This window comes from Fukomys damarensis, unplaced genomic scaffold (genome assembly GCF_012274545.1).
Source record: "Fukomys damarensis isolate Sample0158 unplaced genomic scaffold, DMR_v1.0_HiC HiC_scaffold_7, whole genome shotgun sequence".
In the NCBI taxonomy this organism is placed as follows: Eukaryota; Metazoa; Chordata; class Mammalia; order Rodentia; family Bathyergidae; genus Fukomys; species Fukomys damarensis.
Window position 1 is genome coordinate 2347398 of NW_022900919.1, and position 27352 is coordinate 2374749.

Sequence of the window (27352 nt, forward strand, 5' to 3'; positions counted from 1 at the left end):
CCGCCCCGGTTCCCACACCGAGACCCAGGCTGGCGACGCTGCCCTGTGCTCTGGAGCGGCTTCCCGCGAGGCGAGCAAGGCCACCCGCCCTCCCTCTGGTTCTGAGAGCCGAAGGACTCGGCTTTCACGGGCTCTCCGGCAAAGTGCGGAGGAGCAGGACTGGCTCAGCTCGGAGGTGACCCGCAGTGACACCCGCGGGGCCTCTGTGCTCTCAGAGCGAGGCAGGCCGGCTTGGATTCCAGACTACTGACCACTGATGCTTTTAAAGAAAGAACGTGATCCCACATTTTCAGACGCTGTGGAGATTGTCATGTTATGTCTCTTCCTCCTCCTCTCTCCCTCTCCCTTTCTTCCTTTTGCCTTAAACAGAGGCTTAGTAAGCTAATAGGCTATCGCTAGGAAACTGTGCTCCTACTTGTTTCAGCTAAATTTGGGGCGATGGGTAGAGCAGTACACACATTAATAAGTTGTCCAGTTTTACCACTGTACATACATACATACACACACAGATATACACATCACTGCGTGTAAGCACAAGATGGCTCCTGATCCAAACCGGATACAATTCTGATCCCCGCAGTCAGTACCCTCTTAGAATCCTTCGTAGGATACACACGAAAAGCAAACCTTGGCTCAGTCCGGAGCTGTCCATAAAGAAAAACATGTAATTGTACAAACATAGTAGCATGTAAACATTTTTCACTAGCACAAAATTAGCCATTGTAAAGATCCAGAATGTTGGAAAGTGTCTTTCAGAATGTTTTTAATAAAATAGTTGTTCTAAACTGAGATAATATAATAGTAAACGCTATAAACTTCACTAATACATATAATTCAGTGTCTATTTCTATTCAAAGTAAAAAAGTCAAGATAAATCACTGGGAACTAAAGCCTAGAACCAAAAGATATGAAAAGCAGCATAATGAATGTTCTTTTGGGTAACAAAATTTGGTTTCCAAAGATGCAATTCATTTCAGGGAAAAGATGGTTCTTAATCAATTCCAATGTTGTCACTAAGAAAGGAAATAAAAAGCCACCGAGGTATAACAAAGAGCACGAGTTTTACCAAGAAACCAAAACTGGGCAGACTGCAGTGATTTCAAATTCGGCTTGAGCCACAGTAGACAGGAACTCTGAGAAAAAAGCAGATCTGAAAAATGTTTTAGGTAAGCAAAATTTTGGATTGTGATCTACTTCATAGTTAGATAAGATAAAGCTCTTCTATTTTTTCTTGAATGTTTTGTTGTAGCTTGGAGAAAACATTAAAACTTGTGTGGAATCAACAGTGAAGGGTAAGAAGGAACACGGAGAGGGTGATGATGGGGTGTCGCAGTTTATTTCGTTAAGAAATCTGCCACATCCGGCTGACCACTTGGAATTTCAGTCAGCAAGGCATGTGCATGTTCACCACATTATTTTTCTTTTAGTTACACGGAAAATCAGGTAAGAATGCTGTTTCTTTAGCCTGTCTGTGTCCTCCCAGGCCACCCTGGAGGATCGAGAGCCCAGTCACTGTGTCGGTTACCTAATAGGTGAGGGACGCGGGGCCAGCCCGCTCTGGCGCTAAGCTTCCTGTGCAAGTGCTCTGTGGACTGGGGCCGCTGTCACTGATGACATCGAGCAGAAAACTCCCCTTCTAAACGTAAAGAATACTGGACAATAGCCTGTGGTAATACATAATCAAAGCTTTCATCTTTTATTCCTGAAAACCAGACTCTGGCAGTAGGTGAAGACTTTCTATGAAGATGGCTTCAGTAAATCTTTTTAAATCCAAAGCCAAATGCTCTGCTTTCCAACAGCTCTCCCAGACTGGGGAACAGACTTCAGCTTCCAAGATGGTAGTCTGGCAGGTAGACAGATTTTCCTACTAATTAAGGGTTTATTAACTGAGACAGGATATTCTCCATGGTTCATCCCAGCCATCCTGGAAGACCCTTGCTACTTGCTGTGACCAAGGAACCAAACTTTAGGTTGGAAGCATAGCCTGTCTTCATATGAAGGAAAAGCTAGTGGGGTCCTGCTCCCCTTGTGTTATGACCCCATTCCTTTTTTTTTTTTGGTACCTGGGATTGAACTCAGGTCCTTGCACTTGCGAGGGAGGCAGTGGCACACTGAGCTGAATCCCCGGCCCCATGGCCTCATTCCTTACTGCCATCTGTCCTGATTCTTGCAATGTCTATAAAGTGACAATAAGGTCCAAAGATTATTTTCCAACAATGACTTGGGAGGCGACTCTAAACATTTCTGTGTATGGGATACGTTTTAATGGAAAGTGGGGACAGAAGTCCTTTAGTGAAAAAGTGGTTAATGGCAAGATTGTCATTTTGAGAAGTCTGGTATTTTGGGGACTGAAAAAAAACCAAACCACAGGCTCCTGATGGAAGTTCAATCAGTGAGGCAACAGGAGAAATCTGGGTCTAAGGCTGTCACAAGAAATGTAAACATTACAGTTTTCCCTCAGAGTCTGCTGGGGGTTGGTTCCAGGAGTGCCGGGGAGACCAAAGTCCTTGGCTACTCTAGCCCTATAATACAAACGTTGCCGTGTTTGCACAGAACCTGCACAACCCTTCTAAGTACTTTATCATATATCTAACATATGCAAATGTTGTACAAATAGTCATTTAGGGAATAATGGCAAGGGAAAAGATCTGTACATGTTTCGTACAGGTGCAATTTAAAGAAAAAAGTTTTCCCATTCTTGGTTGGTTCTTATCATAGATTCCGAATCCACAGATCCACAGGGCAGATCGTACTTGTTAGGAAGAAAAGCAAAGAAGAAATGTTGAGTATTCTGAAAAGAGCAAAATATAGCATCCTAGGACATACATTTTTTCTCCCTATAATATTTTTTATAATAAAAGCTAAAACCAATAATAGATCGGAGATGCAGCTCGTTACTGTTTGACTTCTTTGGATGTCATATCATGGAGAATACAAATACGCAGGTCCTGCTCACCTCTTTAAGACTGAATGTTTCCTACCAGCCAAACCGAGAAAAGGAAATCCGTGCAGATGCCACACTTCCTCAGTCTGAAGTGGGCTGAACATTTGCATTGTGTCCTAATCAGTTTCTTCTCCCTTATTTCAGACACTTCTGTGGGTATTTTGTAAAGGGCTAGAGTTCTGGGGCCCAAATGGACAGTTTATAATCACAAAGAAGTTTAACACTTCAAAGTGTATTTACCTAAGATTTCGTTCATCTTCAGTGACTCACCATTTCTGACTAGAAAGTGGAGGTACAACCTTGTGAGATCCGCTGGAATGCCATGAACTTGGCGACTTGTGAGCTCTGAGCTAACGTGCAGAATGAGGAGGGTAATGGCTGGACACCAGTTATAATTGCTCAAGTCTTTAAGGGAATCACAAGAAGTTTTCAGTTTGGCAGCTGAGATAAACATAATCAAGGAGAGAGAGGTTTCACTTGTTTTGTGTTCTAGCCCTTTGGAAGAGTGGCCTGTCTCTTCCTGCCTATGGTGAGCTTTGGCCACTGTGAGATGGGGTTATAGCCCCTTCCTCCCTTGTTTCCAGAGCATGACATTTGCGGAGCTGCAAACCATCACGTCTAAAGCCTTCCTTCCACTGGGAAAATGGTTAGGTGTGAAGATTCTGCATGGACCCTCTCAGCCCCGCCGCAGGACTAGGTGCTGGCCTTCAGATCAGCCCTGTTCCCCATTGATGTCATGAACGTGCTTTGTGACCCAGGACAAGCATTTCTTCCATCAAAGCTTCCACAAAAATTCTCTATGGAATTGATCTGATGTAAATTAAGGATAACACCATTTATCATATAAAGAAATAAAATCCTATTTTTATCTATGCATAAAAGAGAAACTTGGCATGAGGGAGCTGATTGCAGGAAGTGGAAAATCTTACAAGATGTGTATTATGTGAGCTTTTTTAAGGCATATTTTGGGTGTATCAGGGGCAGTATTGGCTGAGTTAAGAGTAAATTATAGTAACATTGTTACCCTTCTTTTCCAGCATTTGGGGAGTCTTTGTTCTGGTTCCTGGTGCTGAAACTTTCTAGGTTCTGAGGAGACATTTTGCTCTAATTCCATTAATGTGTCAGATGCTTTTTTAGTTTTTCTTTTTTGCCCTCAGCCAGGATGCAGCTTAAAGGGGAGATAGTCACAGTCTTAAGAATGATGCACAGTGTTGAAAATTTGGCATCTTTGTCAAAACATGAAGCTGTCATCTTCTTGATTGAGAGCCTTTCTCAACGTGAGGAACACAGTAGCACCTTTGAACACGGATCCCTCCAATATCTTCCACCCCAGGCACCCCCACCTCTCCGTGCAAAGCAACTGGGTGAAGCTGCACGGTCCCCCACTATCGAGTGTCCTGGTAAGGGGGCTGTCCGTTAAAGGGGACACATCTCTCTCACTTTTTGCCCTGCCTTTCCCCCTCCTTTCTCCTTTCTCTTTTTTGCTTTAAAAGCCCCGAGCTCTGCACTCGAGTAAGACATGTTTCTCTCCTGTGCTATGGACGGAACAGGTCATCTCAGGAGTTGATATTAACTTGGACAACATAAATTTTGCAGAGAAATAGGCATTGGAATGCTCTTGGGGGTGTTCTGTAAGACTTCGTAGTGGGCAGATTGCTAAGTAGGCAGGAATCTATCTTATTCTCTCTTGCACAAACGTCTCTTATTCTTTTTGAGATAAAGGCTCTCCTTCATGGAGTAGACGCCATGAACCACCGTGTTTTCACAGGTTGGCTGAAGTCAGGAGGAAAGAGGCAGGCTGCAGAAAACAGAGGCTCTTGGGATATTTCCCTCTACCCATCCTTTCCTAAAATCGCATGAAAATTGTTAATGACTTACAAATACTGAGACCTTCTCAAATAAGAGGTATCTGTCGAATTGTTTTTAAGGTAACATTTTAGGCTATAAAATGCCTGTAAGTCATTTTCCTCTCAAAAAGAATTTTACCGGAAGATTTTTTTCTAGACCTTATTTTAAGATGTATCAGGTTAAAACTCTTCATACTGTTAGAAATTACAAATGTACAACGCTGGAAATTGTCTGTACCACCGCCCTCTGTGCTCGGTGCCATGGTGTGACAGGTATTCCTGTGGGGTCCGCACAGGGGCACCAGGTCCATAATGTTTGAGTAACAGACTAGGATATTAATTGTGAAATTCTCCAGGAGCAGAGACTTTTCATTTCAGCCGTTGTTTTTCAACTTATTTCTCCACAAGTATTATTTTATGTTTTAAATTCACTTTGCTAAGTAGGCTTGTGGCTTGTGGAGCAACTATCAAACCAAAAGACACTGTAGAAGTACAAACGAGACTGGATATTTCATACTGAGTACATCTGATCCTTGAAAACTGGGTGGTGGCATATCGATATTTTGTCATTCACTTGATATGCAACAACGTTAAAATGTTAATAAGAATAAAACGACCTATTTATTTCCAGTCTTTCTGGTCTCTTCCGCTCTCATTCCCTTCTCTGGTATCCATCCAATAAATTGTGTGAATCAGCACTTTGATGTACTTTCTCTGATAATGTTTTACTAATTTTAGTAATGTACAATACTATGTACAATAGTTTTCAATATAATCAATTCGGTTTCCTCTGTGAGACAATTGGGAAGCAAAGAAATGCTAAATACTATGTACAATAGTTTTCAATATAATCAATTCGGTTTCCTCTGTGAGACAATTGGGAAGCAAAGAAATGCTAATGCTAAAATTTTAATAATGCCAAAGCATTATTAACTAACTGGTAGGACTTTTCCCCCCCTACTGCTGAAGAGAAGCTTTGAAAGATTCGTATAAAGTACATATTGGCCTCCAGTTGTAACAAAGAACTAATATCATGAAGCAAATTGGATTTGTTTTATAAAAATATCAAAAGTATATTGATTGGGGAATTTTTTTCCTTTGGGATTTTGCTATGTATCCAGGCTTTGAAAGTACAAACATGATTTTTGCTCATCAAAATGTATAACTGGTGTGAGTCATTACCCATTGTTTGCATCTAAAATTGGTTTAATTTGAAAATTAATATTCATTAAGAAATTTTTGAAATTCTACTTAAATTTCTTTCATACTCTGGAGTGTGATTTCAAAGCAAAGGTTTGTGCATGCTGTGTCTCTTTTTTCCCGGTGAAAATAATTATTGAACTATAATAACAACATAAGTGAGACACATATTTTGAGGTTGAGCTCTGGTCTCGTAGAACATAACTCTTAAGGGGAAATGTTGAGTTAAAGTTGAACTACTCCAAGAAGCCAACCCTCAAATACCGTTGACTTTTGGTAGCGTGGAATAAAGTAATTACCTCTTAATATTCATGGATAATCAACATCTTTGATTTTAGCAATGTGAGAATTTCTTCCTCAAAGGAAACTTGTAGATATATGCACACTCTTCCCAGGCCTAGGGTGAATTGTGAGGTCAAGAAAGACTGGCTAAGGTTGGTGCCAGAGCAAAAGAGGCTGCAGAGAGGGGAGATGGGCCCCAGGACTCACTGCAGCCCGCACTTGAACTCAGCACTTGTGCACAGGGCCGAGACCAATGTGAGTGCATCTCTGCCAGGAGTGCTTCACTCAGGTGGGTGCTGGTGCCAAGGGCCATGAAGGAGAGGTACACAGGGTGGGGCCCAAGAGAGCTACTCATATATCTGCGTGCCCCTTTAATAGATTTCTTTGCAAGGGTAATCAGCAGCTGTTTCTAATACTGAAAACAATCCATAAGCATCACCAAGCTACAGACGCAATAGGATTAGCAAGAATACCACTTTGGATAGAATTTAGTTAAATTCAGTGTGTGTGTGTGTGTGTGTGTGTGTGTGTGTGTGTGTGTGTGTGATATTAGGAATATTGGCCAGATACATCCTGTGATGCTGAAAGGTAATTTATAACTCAGGATGAACCAAGCAGTGTTCTTCCTGGAGACTCCCAATTGATCGCTACTGGTCTTGGGGATGACAGAAGGTAGAGTGTGGACCAAGCACTCCTCACTCATCACCATGGGTGGCACTTAGAGATACAAGTATCCCACCCAATAGACCAAGTTAAAGAGCAAGAACGACGTGGGGAAGAAGACCCGGGAGTAGGAGTCCAGCTCTGAGATGTCGATGTGGATCCGCCCTTTTCTCCAAGACCCTGACTTACACTCTTCATAGCAGCAGAAGAAGCTCTGACAGTCTTTGCCATCCAGACACTCATAGACACAGGTGTCTTCAAATTCCTGCCAGTACACGGAGTTGTTTAACGAGATCATTGCAGGTGGCGGTGGCCTCATATCCAGGAGAGAATAGTTCTGTAGGCAACAAGAGTCGCGTAAAATGGTTAGGAAATGCCCTGGAAACAGTCCAAGCAGAGTGGGCAGTGGGCACTATTTCATCTGCTGTGAAGGAAGCAGAGGGCAGATGTGTCCACCCCACCCCTCCCAGCACAGGTCAGGTTCTGTCCTTCCATGTGGGCAGCTTCAATGCAGGGAACTCTGTGCTGCCAGCTCAAAGCCTGCATTTCCCAACCGTATGAGTGAAGGAAGTTGGGTATATTTCAGATATATTTTAGTCATTTCAGATCGCTATTCTGCCTGCTTTTCTATTGGTTGGTAACGACATGTACATATCATATATTTATTTTTAAATGTGAAGCAGTACATATATTAGATAAATGTGGCATTTTTACTAATTAATTATTAAAAATGTGGTGTACAGGAATGATGAGGGAATGTTCTTTTCTCGCGTAGTTCAAGTAAGAAGACAGCTTTCAGTGTGGGGCAGCTGGGCAGAGCTTCTCGGGTCAGGCAGGGCAACTGGCTGTGTGTGCCCGGGACGTTCTCTTTCCGGCTTCCTAAGCTGTCTTCCCGACATGGAAAGACCAGTGTGGGGCAGGTGAGGGAGGCAGAATGACTCCCTGCTCGCTCAAACGCGACGGATCATTTTTAACCTTGAGAAGCAGCCTAAACTCATCAGTTCTTCGGACAGCTCTCCAAGCTCTTCCCAAGAACTATGCTCTGTGCATTCGACTGAGTTCTGTTAGGAGGTTACACTCCTGCACCTGACTGCATAACAGAAGAGCATGGAGAAGCCTCTTTGCCTGTCTACTTCAGTTTCATTTGTGCTGGCAGAGCTGAGGCAGGCAAGCCCAGGGAACCTGGAACCCGCATCCGAGGAGAGGTGGACGTAGATGCCCGCTTCGGTGATCACCGGCTGGCTTGTTTCTTTGCCCTGGCTTCCCATGCAAAATTGTCAGAAAGCCTCCCGAGCATCTCCTTCTGCTCTGCCCAAAACTACTATGAGAGGAGAATAGGAACACAATTGCTTTGCCTTCTCTTTCTGAATCTTAATTTGACACTGTTCACGGCTATGTGGAGTCATGAGTCAGGGCGAGGAGGTAGAAGAGTCCAGCACCCAAAGCCACTACCCTAAGCCCTATGGTGCAGTCTCATATCAGGGGAAGCCATGCAGGATTCCGACCTAAAGTGAGATGCTGTGCACCAAGTATACCCTCCCTTGGCCCCGCCTTCTCCTCCTGTGGCAGGAGGGTGCTCCTGTGAGCTGAGCTCTCCCTCCACAAGTCTGGGGGCATGAGCAGAAGTGGAAGTCCTAGTGCCCCTACAGCTCTAAGAAGAACAAGACTCCGCTAGGTTAACGGTTCTTAAAGCCAAGTGGATGTGGAGTTACCAGGAGGGGTTGCTGAAACAGGGCCAAGCGCTGCCTCCACCTCAATGCTTCTGAAGAAATCTACATTCTTTCAAAAGCACCATTGGGAAAACTGCCTTTATTCGGTAACGATCGCATCAAAGATTTCCTTCCCGTGTATACTGGCACCCTCAGCCAGATGCTCATCAACGGTGTCTTCCTTCCTGGGAGCCGTGCAGCCCCTACCGGGGGAGCGAAGTGTGGGGCAGAACAGCCACGGCCAGGCAGGGCAGCCCCCAGGGAAGATGGTGATTCCGACTGGGCAGGGTCGGGGACAGGTCTTGAGATGTAAAGGGTGACTGCAGGCGGCTGCAGGCAAAGCAGCGGCAAGGATTCTGGTGGTGAGAGAAAGCTCTCCCTTCATTTAGAGAACTCAAAGCTACGGTCACGGAAACACAGTGGAAAGTAGTGTATTCAAGAGAGCTCTATGTTTTAAAAGCTCAGTGATTGGAAATGAAATGAATTCCATTTTATGGGGCTGAAACGAAAGTTAGGATGGGAACTTACACAGCTCGACAGCTGACTTTGCTGTTTAAGCACCGTTTATAGGAATCCCTGTCGTTTTCATTCATATTTCAAACTGTGTGCAAGATAGAGATTTTAATGAGAGCTTCCCCGAAGCCACCGTTGGCCAAGCTGGGTCCCTGACTCCTCCGCTCTCACCAATGCGCACAGTGATGCCTGCAGCCTTTGGGAGCACTGTGTTCCCAGGGCTCGGGCCGAGTGTTCGAACATTGCATTTGGCAGGCGAGGAAACTGAGGCTCAGAGTAGCGGGAGCAATTTGCTGGGCCTGTGGAGCCTGGCCCTACCCGCTCTCTCTTGGGAGGCTGCTCACTTGCCTTTCTGCTGCGGTTAGTAACGAAACCGAGCGAGGGTTTCGACGGTGGCAGCCACCACCCGTCCTCTGGAGAGCTTCCTTTTCTCCGGGCTGTCCTACACTTGCCCTCCGCTGAGCGTCTCCGATTGCGTCCTCTCACCTGGCCGGCCGCCCTTTGCCTTGCACTGTTTTTCTTTGCACTTTCTTCAAGGTCATGATACTTCCTTGAGTGTTTTCTAGCTTTGTGTTGGGGTTTTTTTTTCCTTTCTTCTGGCAACATCGTTTCTACAACTCCTGGCTCCCGGCTGTATGGGCCAATGCGCTGCTGGCTCCCACCGTGTCCCTTCCTCACCACGTCCACCCGGTCCGCTGCTGTCGGCCGCACCGCTCTCAGACCGGCCTCCGCACCGGCCGCCTTCGGGGACCCCCCCACTGGCCGAGCAGGGGTGACCACAGAGTCTGCTTATGAAACAGGCACCGATGCTCGGCACACAGCGCGGGTGACCATCAGAAGGCCGCTTGCGGTGCATGGGTGGGCACAAAATATTCAGGATAATTAGCAAATTGACATGTCTAAAAGAACAAAAGCCACAACTGCATACAAAACCTGTTATATGTAGGAGTGGTAGTTCATATGTATGATTTAAAGATATATTTCTGTTTTTCTCTAAAGCTTCATTCTTACCTTAAACCGTGTACTAAAATGTCAGGTGTTATGAACGGAACATGAGTTGATTCTGAGACATGCGTGCAGAGCCTGAGCGTGTCTGAGTCACTGTGAGGAGGAGCGGGAGACCTTCCCCAGCTGGACCCAAGAAGCAGAGCCACAGCAGAAAAGGGCGATGGACTTGACAACATGGAACTCAAAACCAGGCGTGTAGGAAAAGGCAGAAGACAGGAAAACGACAGTACTGCCAATGAAATACAGACTATAAACCACAGTACGTTATTACCCCCAATATGTTCCAAACGTAACCACATAAATTACAGGGCTGGGGATTTAGCTCAGCAAGGTCCTGTGTTTGATCCCCGGTACCAAAAAAAAAGGAAAAGAAAAAAGAAAAAAAATTATAGATACTATAGATGTTCAGTGAGACATAATATGAAATAATAAATGACATGATTGATTTATCGCTACTTTAAAATGCTAAGAAAAGTTAAAAAACACTGGAAAACAGCTCACAAAACAAAAATATAAATAAAAAACAAACAAATGAAAGTATGAAGCTACCAGTACTGAAATGCAGTGGGAAAAGTCCCCGGGTGCACGTTCTGCTGGTGATGGAACCACAGCGAGATGTTCTCAGAGCTGGCTGTGCGTCCTGTGCGGGGGTGGGTGAGACCCACACAAGCCCTGGCCCACACTCTGCTTCTAGGAGTTTATAACTAAGTAAATCGCCACAGGCACATGCCAAGCGGGAGTAGTAAAAATGTGTGCATTAGTGAAAAATTGTGGAGAAGCTCAGTATCCAACCTCGATTGCCCGTGTGTCTGTCTAGTATGAGCACATAATTCAATCATCAAAACAATCCTAGAAAATACATATGACACAGAAACCTAAGTACATTTTTTAGTTATCAAAGAGGGTAGAGAAAAATATATAGATTATGATTTCTTTTTTTCAAATGCATGAGTATATATTATTTGAACGCCAGAAGAAAGTTAGAAATAGGTACATGTAGGCTACACTCTAATCCCTGTATAGAAGGATTGTGAGTGATTTTCTCCTCTATTTTGCAACTGCTCCAAATTGGATTTTCTTGAAGTAGCAGAAAACACATTTTTGAAGGACTTGTGTGTATTCTCTGGTTCTCAGTTCATGCACACCTAAGCAGGAGCATCACTGTCAAAGGCAGCCTTAGTTTAGGAAAGGTTCTCAGAAACACTGGCACACATAGGCTGTACGTACCGAGGGTGTTTGTAGGCTTATGCGCTCGTGAATCCATCTTGAGGACTCGGGATGTAACAACTGCAAGAAAAGAAAGAATCAGAAAGCTGCTGAGGGTATCTGCACCCCAGGTACTCCCAGCCTGGAGAGCAGTCTTTCAGGTCCACCTCAACCGGGCGGCTGTCAGAGCTGGTGCCGGGAGATGCTGAGGGCCACACTCACATCTCCAGAACCCAGCCCAGCTCTCAGAGGCTTGTTGAGTTTATCCCCTATTTTGTAAGATCTTTGGGAAATTTCATTTAAACATGCATTTATTTTAAACTGACCCCACTGCCTTCCAGGGAGCCTCTGCCCTCTTGCCACTCACCGACGTTTTCTTCTTGGTGGTGGCTGGCTTTCTGCAGCTGGAGTAGTAGTTGAGGGTGGCGTACTCCATCAGAGCAGCAAAGACGAACAAGAAGCACACGGTCACGAAGAGGTCCATGGCAGTCACGTAGGACACTCGTGGCAGTGAATTCCTGGCAATGGTGCTGAGCGTGGTCATGGTGAGCACTGTGGTGATGCCTGTGTGGGGACAGCCACCAGGTAACAAGGCCGAGAGCTCTCCAACACCCCCTCTCTAACAAGGTGCTTTTATGTGACTCCTCTACAGTCACCGTTAGATTTAATTTCATTTTTGTTTGAGACAGGGTCTTGCTGTGTCGTCCAGGCTGGCTATCCTCCTGTCTCAGCCTCCTGGGTGCCGGGATCACAGGTGTGTGCCACCAGCCTGGTGGTTACTTTTAATTTTAATGTCTGTACAATTTGTAAGCAAGGATTCAATAACATTTCTCACAATAGTTTTACAACAACATTGAAGTGCTGACACCCCCTGCTCAGTTCAACTTAAGATTTGTCTTCTTTAATGACGTTGTGGAACCAATATGTGTTCAGTAGAAACCACGCTTTGAGTATGGATATTTTTCATATGCACTAGGATTCTCTCACAATGCTGAGCGGTGGCAGTGAACCTGAGCACCTCATCAGCCCTGTGATTGCCAGGGGAAATGAACGACGCTCTCTAGTGTTCTGCTGCTGGGCCAGAAGTTCAGCAGGACAGGGGTACGCGCGGCATTTTCATTTAGGACATTTTCAACTTATGCTGGCTTGTGAAGACATAATTCCATCATAGATAAAGGGGCAGCTGTGTCCAAATGGGCCCTTTTTGTCTATCTAGCTATCTCGAGTTCATCATTTGTCTTGTACATATTTTTACAGCACAGACACAGCTTGCAGTCCTCCTGTATGCGGTGGGCTGCTCGCTGTCTCACATACTTCCTCCCTAGTAATCCTGTCCTTTCTTCCCTGCGTCTCCCTCCCTGTCCAGTGTGAGCCCCTGCTGTTCTTGTGCCAGCTCCAGCACTACTCCTTCTGAGCCACCTCCCTGTCAGCACCCCGCACCGAGGAATGGACAACAGGAGCATCTTCCGTCTGTGCTGTCCCTGTAACCTGCTTTTTGCATTGTGACAATGCATTGCATCTGTCTTAAATGTTGGTCGCCCTGAATAGACAGTGTGATCTTTCAAAGCAAAGCTAGATCTTATAGACTGTGTGATTTTAAAAGCAAAATTGGATCATGCCATCTTTGCTTGTTACCCAGCATAGTAGCCGGCACATTTTTAGCATTGAAGGATATATTTTTGCTTTGAATGACAACTGGTAATCAATTTAGCCATGTTAATACTGGTAGTCAATTTCGATTTGATTTCGACTGTGTCCTATTGCTCGATATTGAAGATGACTAGTTCAGAAGGAAGATGCACGAAAGACGGTTGTGGAGAATAAGGAGGAAGGGAAGGACAAGGCACGGCGAGCTCTTCCCTGGGGGATCGGACATCTAGAGCCGCTGGATGGGACAGGCGAGGGCCGTGGACCCCGACTCACAGACATCTGTCACAGTGCCAGTCAGAGGGCAAGTGCACACGACGGGTGAGCAGCCCTACCTCCCTGCTTAGCTACAGCAGCGCCCTCTGTGACTCCCTCCCTGCACCCTCCAGGGTCATCTGGAGAATGAGTCCCAACCACAGGGGAGCAGCTTGGCCAGGTGCAGAGGGTCTTCACCTGCATGCCCAAGCCTCCAGCCTCACTCTGGGCCTTCTTCGCACGTGTCATAGGAAGGCATTACCTTCTCAGAATCCGTTTTTAAAATCGCTGTGTGAATGCCAGTCTTCCCTTATTAGAGGTGGGTACATTGTGGTCCTTCAGGTAGAGATGCTGTGTAAACTGGAACATTATATATGGGTGCAGGGAAAAGCTCTTATAGTAAATATCTACTGTAACTTAAAAATGGGTTGAGCATGTCATGTCTAAGAAGAATCTGAAGTGCCAATTTCTGTTTCGATGGAGTAGTTGTGTCTGCCCTGCAGTGCTGGCCTGCATGGCCCTGCAGACAGGTACCTCTCTTCCCCACCCCAGCTCACACTGAGAAATTACACCATGCTGAGGAAACAACTGGATGGTGATTCTTACCTAATTCAGTACATCTCTTAGCTACAGAGCAAGCAGGGTGCTCCCAAGGACGCTTAGTGCTGTCCGCGCTGCACTGCATGGGGGAGTACAGGGGACTCAGGGAGAAAGTCACCAGAGTCCTCGGGTTAGGGCTCTGGGCCACCAGGCCTTTCACACGTAGCTTCTCACCTGCAAATTTATGTCTTTTGGTGAATTTGAGACATTTTTAGTTATGTGAATAGCTTTAGATTTCAATTTAGTCTTTGAATAGTTTTGCAGAATCACATTCTTTTTCTTTTCCTTCTGGAATTTCAGTGACACTGTTAGATCTCTGACTTGGATATTCTGGGCATTACTTTATGGGGTTAAAAATTATTAGAAAGCAAAATTTTACTTACAATGTGTTTAAGCCAGAACGCATTAATAAAAAAATCCATACAAAAAATTAAAAGTATTATGCACTAAATATAATTTTTATGAGAGGGAGGAGCGATACTTTGGAGAAGATACCTTTGTTGTGTATAATCAAAAATCTTCATGATGTTGTATATGTTCAATAATATGCAATATGTATTTGTTCATGTGTATTTTTATGTCATAAGTGATTTCATTTTTTTCATCAAACCTCTTTGTTTCTGGTCTCAGAAATCTTTATTTAATCCAATATTAAGAGTCTAAGTTTTTCTTTAGTAATCTTATAGCTTTAGTCCTATCACCATAGCCTTTGATATATGTGAAATTATTTTTTGTCTGTGGTGGAAGGTAGCTAAAGTCAGTTTATGTGATGTATTTTTTGGAGTAGGGTTTCATAATGTCAAACAGGGACATAAAAAGTATTGCTGAGATCCTCTCTCCTTTTGCTGGTATTTTTTGGTGTACACTGTTGATATGGCGGCCCTTGTGCATGGTAGTTGCTTTCCAGGACTGCTGTGAATGTCTGAAACTGAAGACAGTACCAGGTCCTACACATGCCACACTTTTTCCTGGCATGTGTGTCTGTGAACGTCTTTATGAGGTGTGACTGACAAGAACACGGTGAATGCTGCTGCTGGGTACCATCGAGGGGAAAGGCCGTAAAAACATCAGTGCATCCTCTCTACTTAATTCACTGGATCTGGCATCAGCTTCTTCTGGCTCTCCCTAACGTCAAGATGACCATGAGGATAAATGTTTTCAATCAATTCAGGGTTAAAGGTAGCCTGACAATACAATTAAAGACATTCACGAAAATGACTCCCGACTGCTTCAGACAATGGCAGGCGTGATGGGATAGGTGTATTCAGATCAAAGGGAAGTGTTTTTAGGGGCTGAATGGCAATGTATCTTTTACTGCAATTATTTAAAAAAATTTAAGCATTCACCAAACTTTATGACCACATCGCATATGATAAAAGTTGCTTTATAAATTAGCACAGTAAAAAGTTAAAAAAGTAGAACAATTATAACAGTACACTGTGATAAATCCTGTGACTGTTCTCTGTCTCTCTCGATGTATCTGTCGTTCTGTACTCATCTCCCCTGCTTGTGATGGGGTGGGGTGGTGCTTCATGGTAAGACCAAGTGAGGCGAATAATACAAGCAAGGTGACATCAGCATATGATTTTGTTTCTTTACTTAATCAATAACATTTGCCTTTTGACCTAAAGGAAGCCCTTTATGGTTTCTCTTTGGCATATCCAAATTGTATTTTGGGGCCATTATTAAGTAAATAAGAGTTACCTGAACGCAAGTACTACAGTCTTGTGACAACTGATCTGCTCCGTGATGGCTGCCTCGCGACTGAGGGTGTACAGTGGTTAAAGTGAGACTACGCTGGACAAAGGCGACTCACACTTCTGGGGGAATGAGACAGGCTGGCGTCATGACACTGCTCAGAATGGCCTGAGAATGAAAACTTACAAATGGTAAACAATTTAACTGTGATCCATCGACTTGAGGTAGACCCTCCTAGCAGACTAGTGCAGTGCCAGGTGTGTCTGTGGGTGACTGATTCGGTGGCCACAAACTGGGGAGGAGAAGAGTGAATGGTGTCACTCACCAATACCACTAGTGACCCACTAGCAAAAGTTCTGCTTCGGGTCTCCTTAACCGTTGCTCTGCTCTCCTAGAAGTCTTGGTTCCAGAGGTGGCATGCCTTGTATCAGGAAGCACAAAAAGGATTCCACTGAAATGGAAGCTAAGACTTCCCCTTGGTCATTTGGTCATCATGCTTCTGAGTCACGGAGGAAGAAAGGGAGCTATGGGGTTGGAAGGGTGATGACCCAGACTACCAAGGGAAAACCAGCATGTTGCTTCCAAAAGGAGGAAGGAAGATTGTACTTGGAGGCAGGAGGTCCCTTAGGATGTCTCCTGATAACACCATGCCCTGCTATTAAGGCAGGCCCAGAAATTCAGGAATACAGTCACCCTCAGGCAAAGGTATGTCTCCTGATAACACCATGCCCTGCTATTAAGGCAGGCCCAGAAATTCAGGAATACAGTCACCCTGCCAGGCAAAGGACTGAGATTGCTGAGGTGCTTTCTGGAGACCGAGGGAACACGGAAAGGATAGCAGAAGAAGGCAGTCAAAGATACCAGCTATGATCATAAAGTCCTTTTCTGTGCCAACGTATTCAAGAGTGCTACCTAGCCTATCTTCCAGCAGGTTTAGTGTTCTTCTTTTAATATTTAGATCTGATTCATTTCAATTTTAGTTTAGTGCATCGTGAGAGATATGGGTTTTGTTTTAATCTTTGGCAAGTTGAAACCCAGTTTGTCCAGCACCATTTATTGAAGAGGCTGTCTTTCCTCCAATGAAAGTCTTTAGCTCCTTTGTCAAAGATGAGGTGGCTGAGTATGTCTGGAGTTCTTTCTGGCTCCTAATCTGTGCCACTGATTCTCAGATCTGTTTGCCAGTGCCGTGCTGTTTTTATCATAGTAGCTTTGTAGTATAGTTTCAAATTGGGGATTGTCATACCCCCCTGCCTTGTCACTGTTGCCTAGAATTGCTTTTGCTATTCTTGGTCTCTTCTAGTTCCAGATGAATTTTTAGATTGTTTTCTCTAGTCCTGTGGAATATACTGTTGGAATTTCAATCAGGATTATATTGTATCTATATAGCAGTTTTGGAAGTACGGCCATCTTCACTATATTAGTTCTTCCTACCCAAGAACAAGGGATGTCTTTCCATTTTCTGATATCCTCTTTGATCTCTTTTTTCAGAGTGCTGTAATATTAAAAGTGGAGGTCTTTTACTTCTTTGGCTAGATTGATTCCTAGATACTGAATTATTTCTCTGGTGTGAGAAACCGAAAGTGTAAATGAGGACCAAAATGTATAATAGATAATGTGAAACAGGAAGAAAAGGCTCAAAGGGGAAGGGGAAGTAGAAAGGGGAGTGGGGGAAAGAAAAAAATATGAGATGAGGAAAAAAACAGAAACAAAGCTTTTGTAAATAGGGAGGGGTGGAAGGGTTGAAGGGAGGGAAAGAGAGTGGAAAAAACAAGAACCAAGATGTATCACATACTGGGGCAAATGCCCAGTGATGAGTGTGATCATGATGTAGACATAAGATGTAGCAATAAACTTATGGGGAAAAATACCAGCTATGGGCATGTGACCAGTTGCAGAAATGAGGACTGTGATGTTGTGAATATTTCTTATTTTGTTAATATGCTTGTGTGTATTGACACATATATAAGCAGGTATCTTCCTTTGTAATGTAACATTTATTGATTTGATATTGGTACTTGACACTTAGTTTTCTGTTTGGTTTGTTTCCACTAACTGGCATTAGTATTTTTACTGTGGCTTCGAATTTCTGTGACAATTCTTTCAATGTTTGTTTCATAAAAATGTCTTTATTCTCACAAGGTCTTGGAAGTACATATCGTTTATTTGGATAAAGAATTTTAGGTGGGTAGGTTTTTTTCCTTAAATGTCAGTAGTTTAAGGGTGACCATTTGCGATATTATGGCCTTCATCGTTGCATAGGAGAGATGAGCCACCGACATTAATTGTGCTCCTCCATTCAAGATTTTGTTTGCTTTTCACAGTTGGATGATAATGATTTTCTTTGTATTTCACCTGTTTGGATTTCACTAAGCTATTATTATTTACAGGTTGGTGGCTTTTACTAAATTTGATTATTTTTTGCTTTATTTCTTAAAAAACTTTGGCATAATACTTTTTCTCTTCTTATTTTGGAAACAGTTATTATGGGTATGTTATAAATATTCATTGTATACTGCAGCTTACTGAGGCTCTATTCATTTAAAAATTTTATCCTTTCCTGTTCACATTAGATGCATTTTACATGATAATATTTACATTTCCAAAGGTTTTTCCCCTGCCGCCTTCAATCTGAAGTTCATTCACATATTACACATTTCATTCTAAATATCTTTTCTCTGCGTTTTCTTTGTTGAGAGAATTTAATCTCTTCATTCATTAAGATTCTATTTTTCTTCAAGGCCATGAACATTGCTATAATATCTGTTTTAAAGTTTTATGTCTGTTGATTTAATGTCAAACTGGTCTTTTTTCATTACCATATTATCATGTTTGCTTCTTGAAATGTATCTTGGAACGTTATTTTGCTTCTTGGAATGTACCATAATATTCATTATATGCTTACCAATGTGCAGGATACATTATAAGCAGTCTGGACTATATTTTATATTTTAGAAAGCATATTGATTGCTTTCCTATGACAGCTATTTTACTAGTTATTGCTCTTGATCTTGTCATGACTTGGTTCAAACTCTATTGAAAGAAGCTCTAAAGTGGCAGTGTCTATTAAATATGGTTGTATTAGTAAAGTTCCTCTACACCTCTGGGCATCTTATAACATAATTCATTTATCTCTGCTTGCTCTCACAACAAAAGTAATGCAAACAGAACTACATACTATATTGTTTTGAACTAAACTTTAAAAGTTTTGCTTATAATGACACCTAGCATTTGTAACTCTGACAGCAGAACCCTAGTAGTACTTAATAAATTTGTATTAATACCTTTGCCTGCTAATTTACCAATTCTACCCTATATTTTCTGTAACAATGCAAAGGAATATAGGCAGAATACATTCCAAGCCAACTAATCTCAAGCAAATGTGCTCAGCTGTCAAACAAATAAAGCTTAAATATCAAACAGGGAAAGCACGAGGTAATATGATGGACTCTGCAAAGAGTTGGAATCGAGACAGCTTCGTCTCTCTTGAAGAAAATATTTTGGGGAAAACAACTTTTATATTCAGTCTCATATCATTACCTGCCACAAAACTCTGAAAGTAAGGGACAATCCTTATTAAAACTGAAATAAGGTTTTGCACATTTTTAAAATTACTGCAAGTTAGAGTTATGTTAAGGGGAACTGGAGGACCACAGGAAAACTCGTGAGAAGACTCAGGTGTGTGGATTACTTCTGACAAGAATGGTCAGTTTCCTGTTTGCTGCCAAAGCTGTAGCACATAGCAGAGATTCTTTTTGAGAGAATAATTTGCAAAGATTGTGTCTTCTGTACTCAAAGGTCTGTGGCAAATTCTGTTTGATCGTCTTGCAGTGGTGAGGATTCTGAGTTGGCAGGATCTGGGACACACCAATGTTTTTCTGATGACATCAACCTTAAAGCTTAGCGTCAAATAATGTAGCTGACTTACTGTGAATTCCTAATCCACCTTAGTTTGAGTAGTACACATGGAATTCCATCATTAGAAAGAGCAACCTCACTTAGATACTTAAAACATTCAACATATGGTTCAAGTAGCTCTCCAGATAGATCACTTGCATTTGAACTGTCGCTTTAGTTGAAGGCATCTTTATGAATACTTCTGCACTAAAATCACATAAAAGACTTTTGAAACTTACCCAGTGCAGTTCTCGCTGGTGTAGCATCTTTTTTGATCCAAAAAGACACCCAGGATAGAACCACAGTGAGTATACAGGGGATGTATGTCTGAATAGTGAAGTAACCCATTCTTCTACTTAACTCAAAGTAGATAGTCATGACAACGTAGTCACCTGCAGCAAAACATTGCCAAAATTTAGTCAGCTTCCAGAGGTCAGAAGTAGTTCAGGGAAAGAATTTATAATTTATTTTGCAAAATGAATGACTTGAATAAAAATGTACAAATGCAGCAACATCAAGTCAGAAAAATTGATTAAAGTGCTGCTGTTCTGCAATTGTACTTTGATAGTATCCTTGGCTTTGCAAGGCATTTTACTGCCCCTGGGAAGAACACAGAAATAAGTGTATCAGTCGGCAGACAGACTGACAGACCTGCAGTCTATTCCAGATATGCTGTGACTTGATAAGCTGTTATTAGTACAGTCCATCTGTGTGCTGTGTGGTTAAAGTCAAGGGTAATAAGCAACCCTCAAACAGACCCAGGGCCATTTTATGGATGTATGGCATTTTCCAATAATAACAGAGTTATCATATAACATAGATTTGCATAGTGATTTTTATATTTTTATTTCATATCAGAAATTTCAGCTTACTAACTTTGCACTTTACATTTCATTTAATATTTGTTCACATACTTTATCCTTTTAGAAATCCAGCATTTAGGCTGTACCAGACCATTAAAAAGAAGAAATCATTTCATAACATTCTCCTCTCTCGTATTAAAGCAAAGCGTGCCACACAGAAGTTGGAAGCAGTGTAGGTATTACCAGAGACTCCAGAATCTTCCCTGGGGATATGAGGTGGGCACGTGCTTTATGGACTGTATATTTCATTCTCAAATATTCATTTATGTTTTAGGCTACCTTCAGCTGAGGTTTTGTCTTTTGTCGTCCTCATTTGAATCCTCTACCTTTCAGACAGCTAGATTCGGCCTCCAGTGCCCAAAGCCCATCATGTCAGCCCTGAACTATCGCATCTTCCACACTTGGACATGGCTTTTCATTCAGGTCTTTCTCTTATTTGCTAAAGTGGAAAAACCAGAAGCCATCTTTGACTCCTCCGTTGCTTTTCTTAGTGGCTCTAGCTGCTACATTGCTCTCAAATCCTTTCTCACCTAGTCCAAGACACTATCTCTTATCAGAGGCCCAAGCTTGTTTTTTTTAGCAATCAGTCCTTCTCTGTTCCAGACTATTCTGTCTTGCCACTGAAAGGACCCTTATGAAATTATAAATATCATTATACCCTTGTCTTTATGCTCCTCAACATCTTGCTGTCTTTGCACAATGGTCATGCTTTTCCTGTAGTCTGCGTCACTCCACCTTAATCGCCTTCTACACTGCTGGCATTGAGTCAGCCCAGGTCCTCAGACCGGCTAAGGCCCTGCCCAGAGAACTCTGAATCCCTCTCCTCTGTCTGCAGTGTTCTTCTATTCCTTATGCACGCATTAAGTTGCTCCTCCTAGTCCCGCGTCTTTGAATATCAACTTAATTCTCCAGGAAGTCTTCCCTGAACTCCCTCCCAATAGTCATAACGTATAAAACATAACAATGTAATGTCTGTCTTCAAACTAAATCATTTGGGTACATACTATATCCCTTTTATTTAGTGTTGTCGTCTAATGATAAGCAATCACTTAACATTTGGTGAGTGAACAGAACATCATTAGAGTCCCAATTTTATTTAGAAGGTTGACAAGGAGACTGAGCCCTCATGACAATGATTTTAAACTAGAAATGCTTTGCAGGATGTGTTGTTTGGTTGTAGCAATATCGAGGACTGTTGATAGCAACATCAGTTTTGAGTCTATTTTCCAATAAAGATTTAAATTTTTAAGCAAATTAACATTTCAGTACAAAGGAATCAGTATGATTAACCTGAAGCAATGAAAGACCACAACAATTGTTTTTAAATAAAATGAATGCCAAAGATAAATCATTTTCTGAAGAAATGTTATTGAATTATAATATTTAAAAATTCCTTCTAATTTGTACATAAAATTTGAGTTCTAATTGTAGGACAAGAAAAGCAAACACAAAAATAAAATACAATAAATCCCCCTAAGAGTATAGAGAACATGGATTTTTCAAAGACTGGAATAATTTCTGCAGTTACTACCATTGCCAGTACCTTGTGTAACAGATACACAGTTACAAAGCAGATGCATATTTGGTTCAGCAAATCCATCTGCTTTCTCCTGCCTGAGGCAACGGGCTGCCTCACACTGGGATCAGCACACCCATTCGCCCCTCAGACGTCTGCCTGGACATCGTGCCTCAGGCTCTGCCTCCCCTGGAGCTGAGCACCTTACCAGGAAGGCTGCAGCCACCATCACAGTGGGCACGGCGGTGTGTTGGCAGACACGTGCATGAGAGACAGGGTGTTGTGGTAGAGACAGGGTGTTGGGCACACGGGCGGAGGTGTGTGTGAGGCTATCGATGATGGACGGAGGTTGCAAAACGACCCTTGAATCCTATAGACATTTTCAGAGGGAAGGCTGTGGGGAAAGCAAGGTTTTGAAAATCCCAAAGACTTGTTTTATTTATTTTATTAGGCGAACACCCATCTTCAAAAATTGGTTTTTAGCATTGAATATATTAATAATTTGTTCCATGTTGAACATGGTTGTGAAGAAAAATTATGTGTTTTGAAACACCGCAGTACAATAGGTAGAACTTTCCTTTCCTTTCCTTTTCTCTTACTCTTCTTCCCTTTTTCATTTTTCATCCATCAGTTTCTTATCGGGTAGTTCTCACCACCAAGAAGAGATTGACATTCATTTGCTCTCTTTGGTTCCACACTCTCCACCTTTGATGGACTCTGACAGGGTCAACTTCAGACAAATCAGAGTTAGATAAAGTCAGTGGTATGGGACACTACAACTGGCTTATTGGTTGATTGCCCATCATTGGACAAGTAAACTTCAGCTCGGGAAAGCCAGGAGATAAAGTGGCAGCCCCCAAGGGTGGTGTGGAAGGCAGAGAATTTTCCAGAGAGGAAGGCTCTATTCACAGATAGTTGGCGAGGCAGAGATAAGAGAAGTTATCTACCCACGAGGACCATGAGAGTAAGTGCAGGGTTTTCTTGTATTACTTAGATAAGTCCACACTGAGGCATATGTACAAGTTTGTTCTGTACTCACAATACATGGAGCAGTGTAAATCCAAGGACATGATTCATTTAAAGACCTTGTTATTTATTTCACTAAATTTTACATTTGTAAAAATGTTATTTTGTTTTTTTGCAGTATCAGGGATCAAACTCAGGACCTGCGCTTGTGAGGCAAGTGTGGCACCATTGAGCTAAATCCCCAGCCTGTAAAAACGTTATTTTAATGAGTGAGTGGATAGATAATAAATTAGTATTGGAAAGGATGATGATGAGCGGTGTTCTTTCTTTTCTAACAATGCCTACCAGCTGCTGAGAGTTTTGTCTCCCACCTTCCTCACTGGAATCCTTCCTCCCTTCAGCCTCAGGCACTCAGCCTTTGGGTCAGATTCATACGATCACTGATATCTAAGCAAAGTTTTAGTTTTAAAATTCTAGGTTTGTTTAAAAAATTGCCAAGAAAAATTATCTTATTTTAAAAAATGTAATCCTGCTTAAGGAAGAGTGATCTTCCCAGAAAGTTATGAGAAAGCTTAGCTGTGACGTGCGAATATATTTCTAGTGTGGCTGTTTTAGAGCTAGTCTGTTCTGAATTTACCATTCCATGGTGGTGCAAAGAGTGGACACTCAAAGACAGATTTCCAACGTGGTGCACCTGCCCGAGGACTAGCCACATCTCCCAGAGTGTACTTGCAGCATGCCATTTCAAAGCCGTTTATTCTGTGTCATTTACGGTCAGCCAAGTTCTGACTTGTTATTAATTAGCAGACAGTGTGCACCAATGCTGAGCGCAGACGATGCCTATATCTTATTCTTCAGGTTTTTCCCTTGACGTCTTTTTATTTGCTTATGGCACCATTCAGGAAAAGTTCTTAATTAATTAATTAATTAATATTTTGGTACTGAGGATTGAACTCTGGATCTTACACTTGCAAGGCAGGCGTGGCCACTGAGCTAAATCCCCCGCCTGAGTCTTAATTTTAGAGAAACTGAATGTATCAAGCTGTTATTTCATTGTTCATGCAGTTTGTGTCACCCTTGACAATGTGTTCACTTAGTGAAGTTCAAGTCTTATACGAAATTTGCTCCTTTGCTCTCCTTGTCCTTATATGCAGCTGATTCTTCTCCAAATCAAATCAATTGGCTGTCACGACATCACCACTGCCATCAACAGTCTCCTCTGTCACATGCTCATGCTCACACGGATCTCTTTAGACTCACGGATGCATCACAACGACCACACGACCCTAACTGCTGTAGGCACAGGAGATGCACACGGAGTGAGCTCCACCTAGCTACTGCTGTTCTAGTTCCATCCTCCTGCCGTGCCAGGACCCATGACTTCTTTTTTGTTGTGGTGGTTATTTTTTGTTTCGTTTTTTGTTTTTGGTACCGGGGATCGAATTCGGGACCTTGCGCTTGCGAGGCAGGCGGCGGAACCACGGAGCTGAACCCCGGGCACCCCATGACTTCGTCTTAACCAGCAGAACACGACGTGACACTCCCTTTATTACGTTACTTCATATGGAAAAGGTTAAGTGTGTTCTGTAAGTGTCATCATTATACTGAATCTACTCATTTCAAATTAACACAAAGACAGATCACCCTGCTGGATCTTAGAGCACTTCAAAGAATGGCTGGAACTTTCCTCACGACGACTATTCTCCCTTGCTCTGAAGAAGCCCTCCACCATTAGCTCTGCAGCTGCAAATAATACTGAACTCAGACTCTAGCCTGAGGTTGACTAGATCCCTGGCCAAGTCTCCCGGGTGATACCGAAGCTCAGCCGACATTTACCTTGCAGCTGATCAAGAGACCCAGCTGAGCCACGCCTGGCTCGCAGAAACTGCTGAACTACACACGCATCTTGCTTTACACCAAGTGAGTTTGCGGTAATTTGTTACAGGTAAGTGAAAAACTAGCGCAACAGCAATGATCGTGTGTAGAAGGGTCCTTGACCTGAGTTTTCTTTTCCAGTCATGCCCGTGTTAGTTGCCAGTCTCTGTGCTTCTGTGTAAATTACAGAATCTACTTGAAAAGTTATCAGTAGACAGTAGTGGTATGTTTATCACAATATGTTATTTGTCTTCGTGTAGTTCATTGTGGCTACCTGAAAGTAGGGCACTTAAGAGACAGTCTTTGTCCTCCTGAAATTTTACCTATTTCAATTCATATATCTTACAACGAAAAACTGAATTTCTTCCAAAAAGTCTTAGGTCATCTTTTGTTAGATTTAATTCTTGATAAAATGTATATTTTTAATGCTCAGACATGATATAAATATAAATATGCTGTTTACATTTCTATTTACATCACATGAGGTAACTCTTATTGCTGTTATATACAAATGCATTGTTTACTATTGATCTTATATAGGACTAAAATCTTATTAAATATTTTAACAACTGTTCCTGTCTTTTAGCCTTTATGTGTAGAAAGTCTTTTTTTTTATGTGTAGAAATCTTATTAAATATTTTAACAACTGTTCCTGTCTTTTAGCCTTTATGTGTAGAAAGTCTTTTTTTTATGTGTAGAAAATCTTAAACAGGTGAAAGCCTTCCATGTTGTGGTGAACAAAGGCATTCATCCTGATGATACTTTTCTTGTTTTAGTTTTTCCTCTTTCTTCTTGATGCATTTTACATTTAATATATCTTATGCTTCCTAGGACTTGGTATACAAATTCTTGTCTTCATTTATTTCAGGACTTTTCTTGTACATTGCCTTTAAATATTTTATTCCACTTGGTTTCCTTTGCCTTTCCAGGAAAGCAATGTTTGCGTCGTCTCTGTATGACTTACATTGTTGTTTCCTTCTTCTTCCTTTGGGTTAGTTCCTTTGTATTACTGAACTTATTTTTCATAAGCCTGACAATGTCAACATCAGACTAGAGTCTGTTGTCACTGCTAATGTGGCTTGCATTTGTTTTTTCATTTTATTTCTGCCTTGGATGTGGCTTTCGTTTTTTATGAAAACATCTCCCTCCTCCTTCATATCCTGCTGTCTCATCTCTTTTCGTGTTTCTTTCATCTTCCTGTGGGCTATTTCCATTTTAAATTCCTTTTTTTTCCACTTGTCCTAAGATCATAGGGAAACACTTTTTTTTTTTTTTTTGGTTTTTTGAGACAGGGCCTCACTATGTAGTTGAGACTGACCCGGAACTCACTATGTAGCCACAGTGATCCTCCTGCTTCAGCCACCTGAGTGCTGGGATTACGGGCGTGCACCACCACGCATGGCTAGGGAAACACTTATTTGGAATATTCATAGGATATTGGTCATCTGTGTACATTTGCAGAGTTTTGTGGTTTGTCTTATTCTCGTTCTTTGGTATCATGTGCAGGTCTCATCTGCACTTCTAGCTCAGTGTTGACAGAGGCACATTTTGAGGACCTGTCCAGTGTAAGACTAAGGACAGTAGAGATCAGTCAGCTTAGCCACAGTGGGTTGTCTCAGCATATTTACAGAGACCTCCTCTGTCTAATCTCAGGGGGCTTTGTCCTTGAGTAGTGTCTCAGTGCCTTATTTGTTGGTTCTTTTCCTCTCTGCAGCCTCCTTCTGTGACTGTGCGAGTATGGCTATGCCTTAGATCTCCTCCCCTCTAGTTTTCCAGAAGATTTTATCTGACTTCAGGAGTTAAATACTATCAGTGTCCCAGACAGTTTTGACCACTTTCAGACACCTCAGACTTACATATTGTAATGTCTTCTCAGTATGTCCACATGGCTTTAAAAAGCACCTCAAACCTACGAGGTTCCAGGACTCCTGCTTTCTCTTGCTTTAGCTGTTACAAATATCCTGCTTGCAAAGAGCCCAGCTCAGCAAATGCCAGCTCCATCTTCCTCGCTGCTCTGGCCATGCCATGGTCTGAATAATGGCATCCCAGCACTGATGTTAGAACCTAACGGTCTTACGAAGTGAGGCCTTTGATAGGTACATGAGAAAATGTTCAACATTTGGCAATTACAGAAATGCAAATCACAACAACACTGACATTCCATCTCAGTCTAGAGAGAATGGCCATGATTATGCTCTGAGAAAATAACAAATGTTGGGGAGGTTTGGGGGAAAAGGGACCAGTTTTACACTGTCTGTGGTAATGTAAACTAGTAAAACCACTATGGAAAGCAGTATGGAGATTCCTCAAAAAACTAAAAGTAGAAACTCCATTTGACCCAACTATACCTATTCTGTGTATCATCCCAAAAGAGTTAAAGACATCCTATTACACCAATACATGCATACACATGTTTATAGCAGGACAACTCATAAAAAGCTGACTTGTAGAAGTGGCCTATGTATCCATCAACAGATGAATGCACAAAGAAAACATGGTATTTATACACAGTGCAAGACTACTCAGCCATAAAGGCTTACTTTGTATCATTTGTAAAAGATGGATGCACCCTGAGTCCATAGTGCTAAGTGAGATAACTCAGGCATAAGAGCTAAATATCATATGCTTTTCTTACATGAGAAATCTGAAGCACAAATCACTGAAAA

At 42.3% G+C, this 27352-nt stretch overlaps 1 protein-coding gene and 1 long non-coding RNA gene across 2 annotated transcripts in view; one reads left to right on the forward strand and one right to left on the reverse strand.

Moving 5' to 3' along the window:
- Positions 1-4087: 4087 nt before the first annotated feature.
- Positions 4088-27352, reverse strand: part of Gabrg3 (gamma-aminobutyric acid type A receptor subunit gamma3) — a 490937-nt gene continuing 467672 nt past the window's right edge. The window contains exons 7-10 of the mRNA XM_010612934.3: positions 19706-19858; positions 11740-11936; positions 11394-11453; positions 4088-7273 (exon numbers count right to left, since the gene is read on the reverse strand). Coding sequence (XP_010611236.1) covers positions 6992-7273; positions 11394-11453; positions 11740-11936; positions 19706-19858 — 692 coding nt within the window. The 3' untranslated portion in view covers positions 4088-6991. The remainder of the gene's footprint in view (positions 7274-11393; positions 11454-11739; positions 11937-19705; positions 19859-27352) is intronic.
- LOC104854453 overlaps positions 24241-27352 on the forward strand; it is a 6100-nt gene continuing 2988 nt past the window's right edge. The window contains exon 1 of the long non-coding RNA XR_778110.1: positions 24241-24756. This is a non-coding gene — a long non-coding RNA (uncharacterized LOC104854453). The remainder of the gene's footprint in view (positions 24757-27352) is intronic.